The sequence below is a fragment of the Salvelinus alpinus genome, chromosome 18 (genome assembly GCF_045679555.1).
Source record: "Salvelinus alpinus chromosome 18, SLU_Salpinus.1, whole genome shotgun sequence".
Lineage (NCBI taxonomy): Eukaryota > Metazoa > Chordata > Actinopteri > Salmoniformes > Salmonidae > Salvelinus > Salvelinus alpinus.
In genome coordinates, this window is record NC_092103.1 from 8,434,761 (window position 1) to 8,447,638 (window position 12,878).

The 12,878-nt window shown below is 41.1% G+C and overlaps 1 protein-coding gene across 2 annotated transcripts in view; it reads right to left on the bottom strand.

The window, feature by feature from the left end:
* Positions 1 to 10,475, bottom strand: part of LOC139543722 (phospholipid phosphatase 1-like) — a 36,551-nt gene extending 26,076 nt beyond the window's left edge. Inside the window, exon 1 of one of the 2 annotated variants that reach the window (XM_071350075.1) lies at positions 9,918 to 10,475. In XM_071350075.1, coding sequence (XP_071206176.1) covers positions 9,918 to 9,975 — 58 coding nt within the window. In that variant the 5' untranslated portion in view covers positions 9,976 to 10,475. The remainder of the gene's footprint in view (positions 1 to 9,917) is intronic. The other variant, XM_071350074.1, reaches the window with a different exon arrangement.
* Positions 10,476 to 12,878: the final 2,403 nt, after the last annotated feature.

The window sequence follows — 12,878 nt, forward strand, 5'->3', positions numbered from 1 at the left end:
TATCTGGGTTTTTCATTTCTCATTGTCAGCTGTGCCACCCCGTTAAATTGAGTGGCAGTGACAGCTGAGAGCGCCTGTGGGTGTGTAAAACACAGCAGGCCACAACAAAATCCCAGGACTCCCTTTCCTCCCTCGCTCTCATAATCTTATCCTGTCTTGGCCTCCTCTCTTCAAAGAGGACAGGGGAGGACACTGATCATGGTTAAGCTGCAGTGCAGAGATACACTCAGTGAATACTATAGACTAGGAGGCTTCTGGGCCTATAGGGATAGAGTGTCGTTAGAGTGTGGTCACATTGAAGAGTCAAGTCACAAACATTCAAATAGGCTGTTACAACTCCTTAATATGTTTAGGTTGCTTTGTTGTCTGTGAAAGTGCAGAGGTAAAAGCACCACACACATGCTGTCGTGATATGTGCATTAAGGTTTCTTGCGACCAGCAGAGTAACTTAAAACTAACCATATGGGTTTAGTTACGTGAGCAAGCCTGACAAACACACACACACACACATCCCTAGGATTTACCTATTGACCACAATTTCAAGAGACAGCTATGACGTTCTCCGTAGTCACACATCTAGACATTGGTGATTGAGGGGCCGTACTTGCGAATATTAGAAACAGTTTGAATTGTTGAGTCTAAATCCTCATCGACCAAATAAAATCTTCGACATAATTGCATGTGATAGAACAAGCTTTTTCAACCATCAGATAACCTGACATACTTAGCCCTGTGCTGTCGCTAACAACCCCAGCTTGGACGTCCATTAACAAATTCTATAAATCAGCCGATTACAAATGTCGACGTAGTTGGACGAGGGTCCTTAACAGAAGTCCTACGGCACCATCTGCTAATCAAAGTGAATAAAAACACTCATTGTAGACACTATTTCACATTTCGACTTGTTTATGTGCACAGCGGTTTATGTTTGGCTGGCTCTGCAGAGTCTACCTCTCCTCATGTGAGGAGATATCGATCAGCGCACAGCCCATGGGTCTCAGTCAATCAGCTGGTGCCCCGCTTGCCCCACACTCTGAACTGACCAGGCACCCTCTGATTGTCCCAGGACATCTAGCTGGTCCTGCACTGGCTAGGCAGGCCTGATGCGTGCTGTTGCATCCTTATAAAACAGGACACATTGCCGATGGCCGTAGCCTTCCAGCGCAGACCCGAGGTGGACGTTCAGCAGTATGTTAATGAAGTGCGTGGGTAAAAGTCTGCGGCGGTGATCGAGTGTGTATTTACTACCGTTAGTGGTTATTTTTTCCCTGTATGTTATTACATGTCTGTTTATATTCACACAGTCCTTTGTTCTATTTATCACTAGCAATGTTGTGCTATTACTGTCAACACTGTATTCCCATTCATTTGCTCTGTTTATATTCATGTATGTAGAGCTAATCTCTCATGTAGAGCTACTCTGTATGTATTGTATCCATGTACTGTACCAGTCAAAAGTTTGGACACACCTACTCATTCCAGGGCGTTTATTTTTTACTATTTTCTACATTGTAGAATAATAGTGAAGAGATCAAAACTAGGAAATAACACATATGGAATCATGTAGTAACCACATATGGAATCATTTAGTCCCCTCCTTCACCCAAGACTGCTTGGCCGCGCACGACTCCAACGCCGTCATTGAGTTTTGCCGAAGCCACTACGGTGGTAGGACTGATCACCGACGACGATGAGACAACCTATAGGGAGGTCAGAGACCTGGCGGTGTAGTGCCGGGACAACAACAACCTCTCCCTCAACGTCAGCAAGACAACGGAGCTGATCGTGCACTACTGGAAACGGAGGGCCGAGCCGCCCTTATTCACGTCGACAGGGCTGTAGTGGAGCAGGTCGAATGCGTCAAGTTCCTCAGTGTCCACATCACCAACACAGTCGTGAAGAGGGCACGAAAATGCCTCTTCCCCCTCAGGAACAGTGGCGACCCGTCATTCAGAGCCCCACATGTTTTGAGCCCCACATTTTTTGCTATATATATTTTTTTTGGGGGGTGGGGCTTGCACTTTTTGCATGTTGTTTTGGCATGAGTACGTGTCACATATCAGTTTGCAAACAATGTAAGAAATGATATATGTATATCATTGAGTTAATAAAGCAGCATACAAACATGGTCTCTTTCTTGTTTTCTTGAGTAAGGAAGCTCCAAAATGCAGGTGTTTCAGCCTAGCTCAGTGCTTTCTGTGGTGGGCCAAGGCAGCAGAAAATACAGAGTGTTGCGTCATGATTGGCTCAGTGTTCTGTCACTCATGGGGACTTTACGTCACTGCCAAGTGTAAGAGGAGACATAAGAAATTCTAACCCTTCGGCTGCTGTCATAGAAGTGCCCATCCAAAAAGGCTCAAGATCATTGGCCACAGATAAAATGACATCAAATCATGTTTTATGTAGGGGGAAAGGGGGATACCTAGTCAGTTGTACAACTGAATGAGTCTTCCGCATTTAACCCAACCCCTCTGAATCAGAGAGGTACGGGGGGGCTGCCTTACATCGACATCCACGTCTTCGGCGCCCGGGGAACAGTGGGCTAACTGCCTTGCTTGGGCAGAACGACAGAATTTTACCTTGTCGGCCCGGGATTCGATCCAGCAACCTCTCGTTTACTGTCCCAACACTCACTAGGCTACCTGCCGCCCCACAGTAGCTTTGATTGGACTGATCATGTCAACATAATACTTTCACAATCTTAGCTAGCAGTCATCATCATGATTCAAGTCGACAATCTACTGGCAAATCCTTTTCATATGAAGAGAAATGATGGATAAAACGGTCCTCATCGGCCATTGAACAAACATTACACAACAAGTTGGAAATTGCAAATTCAACAAGTGGTTTGGAAGGAATCAGTCCTAGATGTTAGTAGCCCATGTGCCTCACCTTAATAATTTGGATTATTTACCCCTCTTAATTTCACCTACTATTCTGACTGTTTTGCTGTAGCGTATAACCTGTTCTAGAGAAATATAATACTCAAATATTGTAAGAGCTTTCATTGTCTGCTTATATGCCCCCTTTATTTATCCTACAGTTCTGACTTGGTGTACAGGGAGAGCACTGTTAGAACGGCCCATGTTCTGAATTCTGTCGCTGTACATTTCAAAAGTGCTAAACAAATAGTTATATTGACTAATGTTACGTCCGTCCTAGCTCGCTCATTGTCTTAATCAAAATGAGGGATTGCCTCTTATCCGCTTGTCGTCCCCTTTATGCCACAGTTTGTACATCTCAATTGTCATTAGAAATTTGTTTAAGCAAGTCAGCCATATAAGCTGTTTTTTTTTAAAGGCAGTAAATTAGGCTGAATTAACGGTTTCGCTGCCAGACAAGGCGCCGCTGAAAGCCAGGTGTAGCAGTGGTAAGGTGTTGGGACAACTTTATGTGGGCACCGTTTTTCACCGTTATAGTGCAATTAATGTATTGTTTAGTGGCTTTGCTGGCATGCATTCCACTTTATTTTTGCCCCACCAAGATTTCCATGCTAAAATCACCACTGCTCAGGATGCTGAAAAGATTTGGCATGGTTTGTAAGATCCTCACTGTTCTACAGCTGCACCATTCAGAGCATCTTGACTGGCTGCATCACCGCTTAGTATGGCAACTGCTTGGCATCTGACCGCAAGCGCTACAGAGGGTAGTGCGTATGGCCCGGTACATCACTGTGGCCGAGCTCCCAGGACCTGTTATAGAGGTCCTGGATGGCAAAGACTCCAGTCACCTAAGTCACAGACTGTTCTCTCTGCTACCGCACAGCAAGAGGTAGCGGAGCCCCAAATCTGGGACCAAAAGGCTCCTGAATAGCTTCTACCCCCAAGCCACAAGACGGCGGAACAGTTAACCAAATGTCTACCCTGACTATTTGCATTGACCCCCTTTTGATTTGCACGGACTCTCTTGCCCACCGGTTCTATGCACACTCACTGGCCTCCAACCACACACACACACTGATGCCACACACACACACAAATGCATATTGACTCCACACACAATCACACTCTTCACATACGCTGCTACTCTGTTTATGATCTATCCTGATTGCCTAGTTACTTTGACCCCTATCTACATGTACTTATTACCTCAACTACCTCGTATCCCTGCACATTGACTCGGTACGGGTACTCCTTGTATATTATTTTATTATGTTACCATTTCCTATTTCTTTGTTGCTAATTTCTTACTTTTTAACTCTGCATTGTTGGGAAAGGGCTCGTGAGTAAGCATGTCACGGTAAAGTCTACACCTGTTGTATTTGGTGCATGTGACAAATCCAATTAGATTTGGCTTGTTACAGTAAATGGAAAGCGGGTAGGTGGTGGTGTCATGGGAGCTGTCAGTAAGAGCAGGGAGAGGAGACATTAAGAGAGAGAGCGAGAGAAGGATTGTCTAGATTGTTGTTTTCACAGTCTTGCTTTGACCACCAGACAACAGAAATAAAACAGCATGTCAGTGGAAGGGAGGACAGTAGCAGGTGACCCAACTGTGGTTTGTGACTACTATGAGTTCCCATTGTAGCCAATTCAATTGCAGTAATTTCGTTACAGATTTTTCTGTAATTCTGTTACTGATTTGGTAACAGAATTACGAGTTTTAATCGCTTATTAATTAATAAACAAACGTGACATCAGTAAAAACACAAACTAATTGGTAAGTCTACCTTTACTTGTTACTTCTGTGAACTTTCATCCTCATGAGGGAGAGACATTTTTAAATATCTTTACCATATGTGGGTTTTTGGTAACAGAATTACAAGGCACAAGGCAATGCTTCTTACATTTTACAGAAGGCAAATAATTTCTCTAAAACTAAGGATGGTAAATGGTAAAAACTGTATATGCCTTAATTTCTCCCCCCCAACATAGACTCTTAGCTTTAATTTGTCACGGTCCTATTAACTTTACATGTTGAGGCTCATGGGTCCTCTTAGATAACGTTCAGCACACAGGGAAATTAAATTAGATCATTGCACTTTGGAATACATTATCTATGACTCATCCAGGACTTCCATAATTTAGAATGAGATTAAACCCCTACACAAATCCGTTGAGATACGAGTCATAATCTGAAAAAGAGATTATCAGAACTTTATATGTTACATTATTTCGGCCTAGTATCTCATAAGCCAGGAATTGTGAGAAGTAGCCTACGTTACAAAATGCACCAGTGCAGAATTGACACAAATTGACCAGGTAATGATTTTAGAATTGCTAAGTACATGATGAGACAGGTAGTTTTATCCATAATGGGTTTTCCATAAAGCTCTTAAGAGAATCACTAACACAATAAGGCCATGTTTCCAGGCAACAATGGATAAATCATCACAAATGAATGGCAATTCAATATTGCCTGAAATAGAAGAGAGCTTTGAATAGATAATGTGTGGATGCACGATAGAGGTGTTGGCTGGAACTCGATACAATCTAAACAGCAGCAACAGCAATGCTCACGACATGGTTCTACAAATTTTGTCGGGAGTTACATTGCAACAATCATTCTAGACCGCAACAGTTACGTTTGTTACCGTTGTCTATTACATTGCAACCGCAACAAACGGTTCAACATCAATCAACTACTGTAAACCAGCAGCAGCAGTAAATAAAATACTTGTTCGGCTATTTATGATTTATAATCAAATTATTCAATAAAGTTACACCCTCGCTTGACCAATAGGCAACACATAACCACTCCCTTGGTCTTCCAGCTTGGTTTGAGATTCAATATTTGACAGAAATCCAGACATTCAAACTTCAATAGCTCGCGAACGATTTGAGCCACCCATCTCAGGTTAGGCTCTTTATTAAGGAAAAAATGTTTACACTGCACAGGTCTTATTTCCCCAATTCGGACCGGAGTTTCATAAATCACATGGCAATGTTTAGAAAGCATGGCACACCTTCAATGTAACTAGTTAGGGACCGTCAACAAAGTGCATGAACACATTATTTACGTTTCAATAGCTCCTCAACCACGCAATCTCATTTCAATTGTATATTATTCATTACATAGAAAGGCATATTGCATTGCCTTTAGTTCTCACAAAAATATTCCAACACACACACACAACCGTTCAAAAGTTTGGGGCCACTTAGAAATGTCCACGCTTTTGGAAGAAAAGCACATTTTTTTGTCCATGAAAATAACATAAAATGTATCAGAAATACAGTAGACATTGTTAAGGTTGTAAATGCTATTGTAGCTGGAAACGACAGATTTGAATGGAATAGCTACATAGGCGTACAGAGGCCCATTATCAGCAACAACCCCTTTGTGTTCCAAAGGCACATTGTGTTAGCTAATCCAAGTTTATCATTTCAAAAGGCTAATTGATCATTAGAAGACCCTTTGCAATTATGTTAGCACAGCTGAAAACTGTTGTTCTGATTAAAGAAGCAATAAAACTGGCCTTTTTTAGACTAGTTGAGCATCTGGACCATCAGCATTTGTGGGTTCGATTACAGGCTCAAAATGGCCAGAAACAAAGACCTTTTTTCTGAAACTCGTCAGTCTATTCTTGTTCTGAGAAATGAAGGCTATTCCATGCGAGAAATTGTACAACGCTGTGTACTACTCCCTTCACAGAACAGCACAAACTGGCTCTAACCAGAATAGAAAGAGGAGTGGGAGGCCCCGGTACACAACTGACATTAGAGTGTCTAGTTTGAGAAACAGACGCCTCACAAGTCCTCAAATGGCATCTTAATTAAATAGTACCCGCAAAACACCAGTCTCAACACCAACAGTGAAGAGGCGACTCTCGGATGCTGGCCTTCTAGGCAGAGTTGCAAAATAAAAGCCATATCTCAGACTGGCCAATAAAAATAAAAGATTAAGATGGGCAAAAGAACACAGAGTAGAAGGCCAGCATCCCAGAGTTGCCTCTTCACTGTTGACGTTGAGACTGGTGTTTTGCGGGTACTGTGTGTTAATATAAGTAACATAATACAAATATCCCCATCAAAACCTGTCCGTTTAAGCTAGAGAGATCTGTCGTCCTTCTGTATTTGCGGTGGAAAGTGGCCAAGCTACAGCGACGTTTGTCAGACCATGAGACACCCCAAAAATCTGACCGATATGACCCCACTGTGGAAAGGGGAGACTCTCACGAACACGATGATGTTCTCTGTTTTGCTCTACGACCCCTACAGGTGTCAAGGGATTCATCTGAAGGTAATCCATACAAATGAATGAAAGTATGGAGGCAGTTTTGTGCCAACAAAAATAAAAGGGTTAAATATGTGTCCAAAAAAACAGAAATATTTCCTGAGCTTTCTTACACTTCAAAATCTTCTTATTTTTTGACTGTCTTTTTTTCCTTTTATGAATGTGTTATTCAATAGGCTTGGGAGGTAATCTGTATACCGGGGTATTTGGATACAGCCAAGAGATGGTTTTTCCAATACAGTCAATATCATTGAAACTAAGTTTAAAAAATAAATAAATGTGAATGTTTGTAGCTACTTAAGAAAATACCTGCATTCAATTTGTGCAATATGTTAGGAGATAAAGAAGACTGCGTTCTTCATTTCACTGGTCACAATTGTTCATTATGAAGCTTGCCGGTAGTCCCCAGTCACGTGGTATTTGTTTACAAGCACAGAACGATGAGACACCAGAACCTTGTGATTCACTCACTGTTGTGCAGCACACACCAGGTGATCTAGTTACAGTATGGAATTTATAACTAAATGTTTGCAAGCTACACAGAACAAAAATATAAACGCCACATGCAACAACTTCAAAGATTTTACTGAGTTACAGTTCATATAAAAGGAAATCAATCAACTGAAATAATTTCATTAGGCCGTTATCTATGGATTTCACATCACTGGGAATACAGATATACATCTGTTGGTCACAGATACCTTTAAAAAAAACTTAGGTACGTGGACCAGAAAACCAGTCAGTATCTGGTGTAACCACCATTTTTTTTGCCTATTGCAGCGCAGAGTTGATCAGGCTGTCAATTGTGGCCTGTGGAATGTTGTCATACTCCTCTTCAATGACTGTCGAAGTTGCTGGATATTGGCGGGAACTGGAACACGCTGTCGATCCAGATCATCCCAAACATGCTCAGTGGGTGACATTTCTGATGAGTATGCAGGCCATGGAAGAACTGGGAAATGTTCAGCTTCCAGGAATTGCGTACAGATCTTTGTGACAAGTGGCTGTGCATTATCATGTTAAAACATGAGGTGATGAATGGCACGACATAGCCATAGATAAAATGCAATTGTGTTCGTTGTACGTGGCTTATGCCTGCCCATACCATAATCCCACCGCCACCATGGGGCACTCTGTTCACAACGTTGACATCAGCAAACCACACGCTCACGAGGCCATACACACTGTCTGCCATCTGCAGGTTCAGTTGAAACCGGGATTCATCTGTGAAGAGCACACTTCTCCGGCATGTCAGTCGCCATCGAAGGTGAGCAATTTCCCACTAAGTCGGTTACGACGCCAAAATGCAGTCAGGTCAAGACCCTGGTGAGGACGATGAGCAAGCAGATGAGCTTCCCTGAGACGTTTTCTGACAGTTTGTGCAGAAATTCTTCAGTTGTGCAAACCCACAGTTTTATCAGCTCTCCGGGTGACTGATCTCAGATGATTCCGCAGGTGAAGAAGCCAGATGTGGATGTCCTGCACTGGCGTCGTTACACATGGTCTGCGGTTGTGAGGCCGGTTGGACGAACAGCCAAATTCTCTAAAACGATGTTGAAGTCAGCTTATGGCAGAGAAATAAACATTAAATTCTCTGGCAGCAGCTCTGATGGACATTCCTGCAGTCAGCATACCAAATGCACACTCCCTCAAAACTTGAGACATGTGTGGTAGTGTTGTTTGACAAAACTGCACATTTTAGAGTGGCCTTTTATTGTCCCCAGTACAAGGTGCACATGTGTACTGATAATGCTTTTAAATTAGCTTCTCGATATTCCACACCTGTCAGGTGGATGGATTATCTTGGCAAATGAGAAATTCTCACTAACAGGGATGTAAACACATTTCTGCACTAAATTTGAGATGTATATTTTTTTTGTGCACATTTAACATTTCTGTGATCTTTCATTTCAGCTCATGAAACATGGGACAACACTGTCTAATATTTGTTTTGTGCATGCATCAAACTAGGAGTAGCATTTTTGAGTTACTTGTATAACTTTATGAACTGGGGTGTCTGTCCTGCGAATACTTTAAGTCAGAGACTGTATAAAATGCTTGCAATGCGCTCGTTAGAACTTAGTTAGCATTCTCTATGGGATTTTAAATGTACATGTTAGCAATGCTAACCTTTGGATAACAGAGGATCTATGGGGTTTGAAAATAGTGGCCCTTGTGTTCAGTGCCAATATTACCAAGTGCCTTGGTCATGTGATCAAGGAGCTATTGAATTGTGAGAATTGTTTTAATGAAATTATATATATATATATATTTTTTTTAATTGAAGAATTTTTTGACAAAACCAACGGATGTGCAACATACCTCTCTTTGTAAGGAATAATGAACAACTGAAATTATGTTGCTAAGTCATGTGGTTGAAGACATATTGACATTTCAATATTGTGATCATGTACTTTGTCGACGGTCCCTAACTGGTTGCATTGATGGTGAGTCACGCTGCTTACACCGTTACCATATGATTATAAAAATAAGACCTGTGCAATGTTGTACAACTTTTGCCTTCGTAGAGAGCTTAACCTGAGGTATGTACCTCAAATCGTTAACGAGCTATTGAAGTTTGAAGGTCCGAATGTCTGGCAAACATCGAATCTCAAACCCATGGTCTCCCAACGTAATAGCCTATGCATGCACGTGACAGTGATTGTCAAAAATATCATTATGGAAACAAGGTTAACTCATTACAATGTAACAATATAATACGCAAGTCATGTCAACCAGATACATACCGATAATTAAACAGGCTATGTCAAGCAGAATAAAAGGAATCCCTCTCGTCTCGAACATGATTGCGGCTTCTTCTCCTCAGCTCGTGGACACAGATAAGAAAAAACACTCGCACGAGTCAATTGCTCCTTGGACGTGTCGTTGTCGTATCCTTGAAAGCGCAGTAGCCAAACCTATCAGTAAACCGCAGATCTCAGACTAAAACTACACTTCTACCTAAAAAGATTATTAAACCCCGTCAATCGAGTAGCCTACCATTGGAAGGCTACCCTAATGGCGACAGATAGCCTAGTCGCCGTAATTTGACACGGAATGCAGAGCCGATCTTCCCTTGGAATTACCGAATTATAGCGCGCATCGAAATTCCAATCAAAGGTAAATTAGACGGTCTCTGCCGTCTCATTCAAAATCGCTTGGCCAACGGCGTAAACTATTCGGTAGAGTTCTGTACCGGACTGCACATCAAGCCATGGGCACAGTGGGGTTTCATGATAGCAGCTGACGAGGATCAACATAAGAGCCTATCGCCTGCTTGCCAGCACTTAATGAGAACACTGGTCACGTCCCCTTTCGGTACCTACTCTAATAATCTGTCCCATTGCTGTGTTACTTTTCTCAGTTACTGTAGCAATGTTATTATGGTCCTTTAATAACTAATTGAGGAAAAGGCACACAGATATCAGGAAGAAAATAATCTACACAGGCTGTTTGATAGGTTAAATGCAAAGCATGGTTTGCAACACAAAGCTGTATTGGTTTTATAGATACACATTGCCAAGACATCTCATCAATATTGTATAGCTTGAATTTTTAACTCAGATGGAAATATATAATTTATCCAGAACATTTGATTGTGCTTTAGGAATCATAACCGGTAGTCGGGGCTGGTTCCAGGCCTTATTCCAAGCATAAGTGACTCATTTGGGTCTAAATTTACTATTGAGAGTAGGAATAGTAGAATACACCAGGTGCAATTTCTAAATTTGGTTGTGCATCAGCAGTTTGTCTCCTGTTATGTCAGTCACTGACAGTCACTCAATTAGCCATGTCAGCTAACAATTTTTTCAGATTGGTAGTTAGTCTAGCCAGCTGTCTAAACTTGTAGTAATTGTGCCTGAGTACCAACCAGGCACACAGGGCATGTGCCCAGGGGCCCTGACCTCCAGAGGGCCCCCATTTGATTTTGTTAGTCATTCTCACTCGATACCATTATTAGGGTACTAGGGGGTAACTGCCCCCCCATGTAATTCACATTAAGACCACAAGATGTCACCAAATTATTTCCCCAACAATTTCCCTGGCTGCCGCTGCTCTTGCTCAACCAAAAATGTCCACTGTGTCATCACAACTTTTGGAGATATTTCAACAAAACAATTTTGTGGTAAGTTGATGTAACTTTTGTAAATTTTGAAAAAGTTGTAGCTATATTCCAATGAAGTTAGATCTATATATATATTTTTAATATACAAGTAGGAAAGCCTTAAGATAAATAATCCACTTGTTTAGAGAGAAAAATATAGATCATTTTTGAGTAAAGTAACGTTAGTAATATGTTGGATGAGTGTGTTGGGTTAAATGGGTTAAATGCACATACCAAACATTTATTTTTTGTGGCAGCAATTCAACATTGGTCTTAGGGGGTGCTAGTTACCCCCTAGTACCCTAACATGGCATGGGTCATTCCACTAATTCTGGGCCTTTTGAGAAGTGTAAATTCGTTTTTTAAATTTTTTATTCCACTAATTTTAACATTCGGTCATAAAAAGAGCACATGATCAACTTGACTATCATAAGTGCCTATTAAGTACCAAATAAAGTAAGAGGATTGAACGTAACAGGGTTGACAGTTTCTTCTTAAATCAGCCATACATCTCCTTGTGACAGGGTGAATCGAAGCATGTTGTGTGCTAAAGGGAGTGGCAAGCTTCACCCCAAAAAATGAAATTATTAAAACATTTCTAGTCTGTCTATCTGCATACATGCAGACACAGCATCATTCAAATAACGGAGTTTGATACACCTGGTATCGGATATGACTGAAAATACATTTTCTAAATGAGGGACAAATGTAAATTAATCACTAATCATCTCATTAAATACAGTGCATTCAGAAAGTATTCAGACCCCTTCACTTTTTCCACATTTTGTTACGCTACAGCCTCATTCTAAAATGGATGAAAATATTCCCCTCATCAATCTACACACAATACCCCAAAATGACAAAGTGAAAACAGGTTTTTAGAATTTTTTGCAAATATATAAAAAATATAATATAGAAATACATTATTTACATAAGTATTCAGGCCCTTTGCTATGAGACTTGAAATTGAGCTCAGGTGCATCCTGTTTCCATTGATCATCCTTGAGATGTTTTTACAACTTGATTGGAGTCCACTAGTGGTAAATTCAATTGATTGGACTTGATTTGGAAAGGCACATACCTGTCTATTTAGGGTCCCACAGTTGACAGCACATACAGTGGTTCCTCCTTTAAAAGTTGCATCATACTGCGGCACACCTTGCGTGCTGCCGCAGCATTCTGTGGCACGTGATTTAACTGTCAGCCATTTTTTTCTGTTACTTCAAGTTATTGCTAGTTTGACCACCAGAGGGCTTCTTTGAGAAGCATTTGATAGTATTCTGTATTGGAATTACCAGAGAATTTAATATTTTTTTTGTAATAACATAGTATATGGGATTGATTTTAAGAAATTTGGCTTAATTAATTGGATTAATATTATGGTGTTTCTATTCAGAGAAAAACAAAAAACAAAACCCTCAGGGTTCCCGTTAGGATGGCATGGAAAATATGGCGCTGTACAACATGACGGTCGTAATAGGCTACAGGATTCAAAAATGGTTGCCGTCATTAGACAACTTTGTTCCAATATTTCTGTAAATCAGTGATATTTATTCCCATAGTCATTCGTTATGGATCCATAACTAAATCAACATCTGCATTT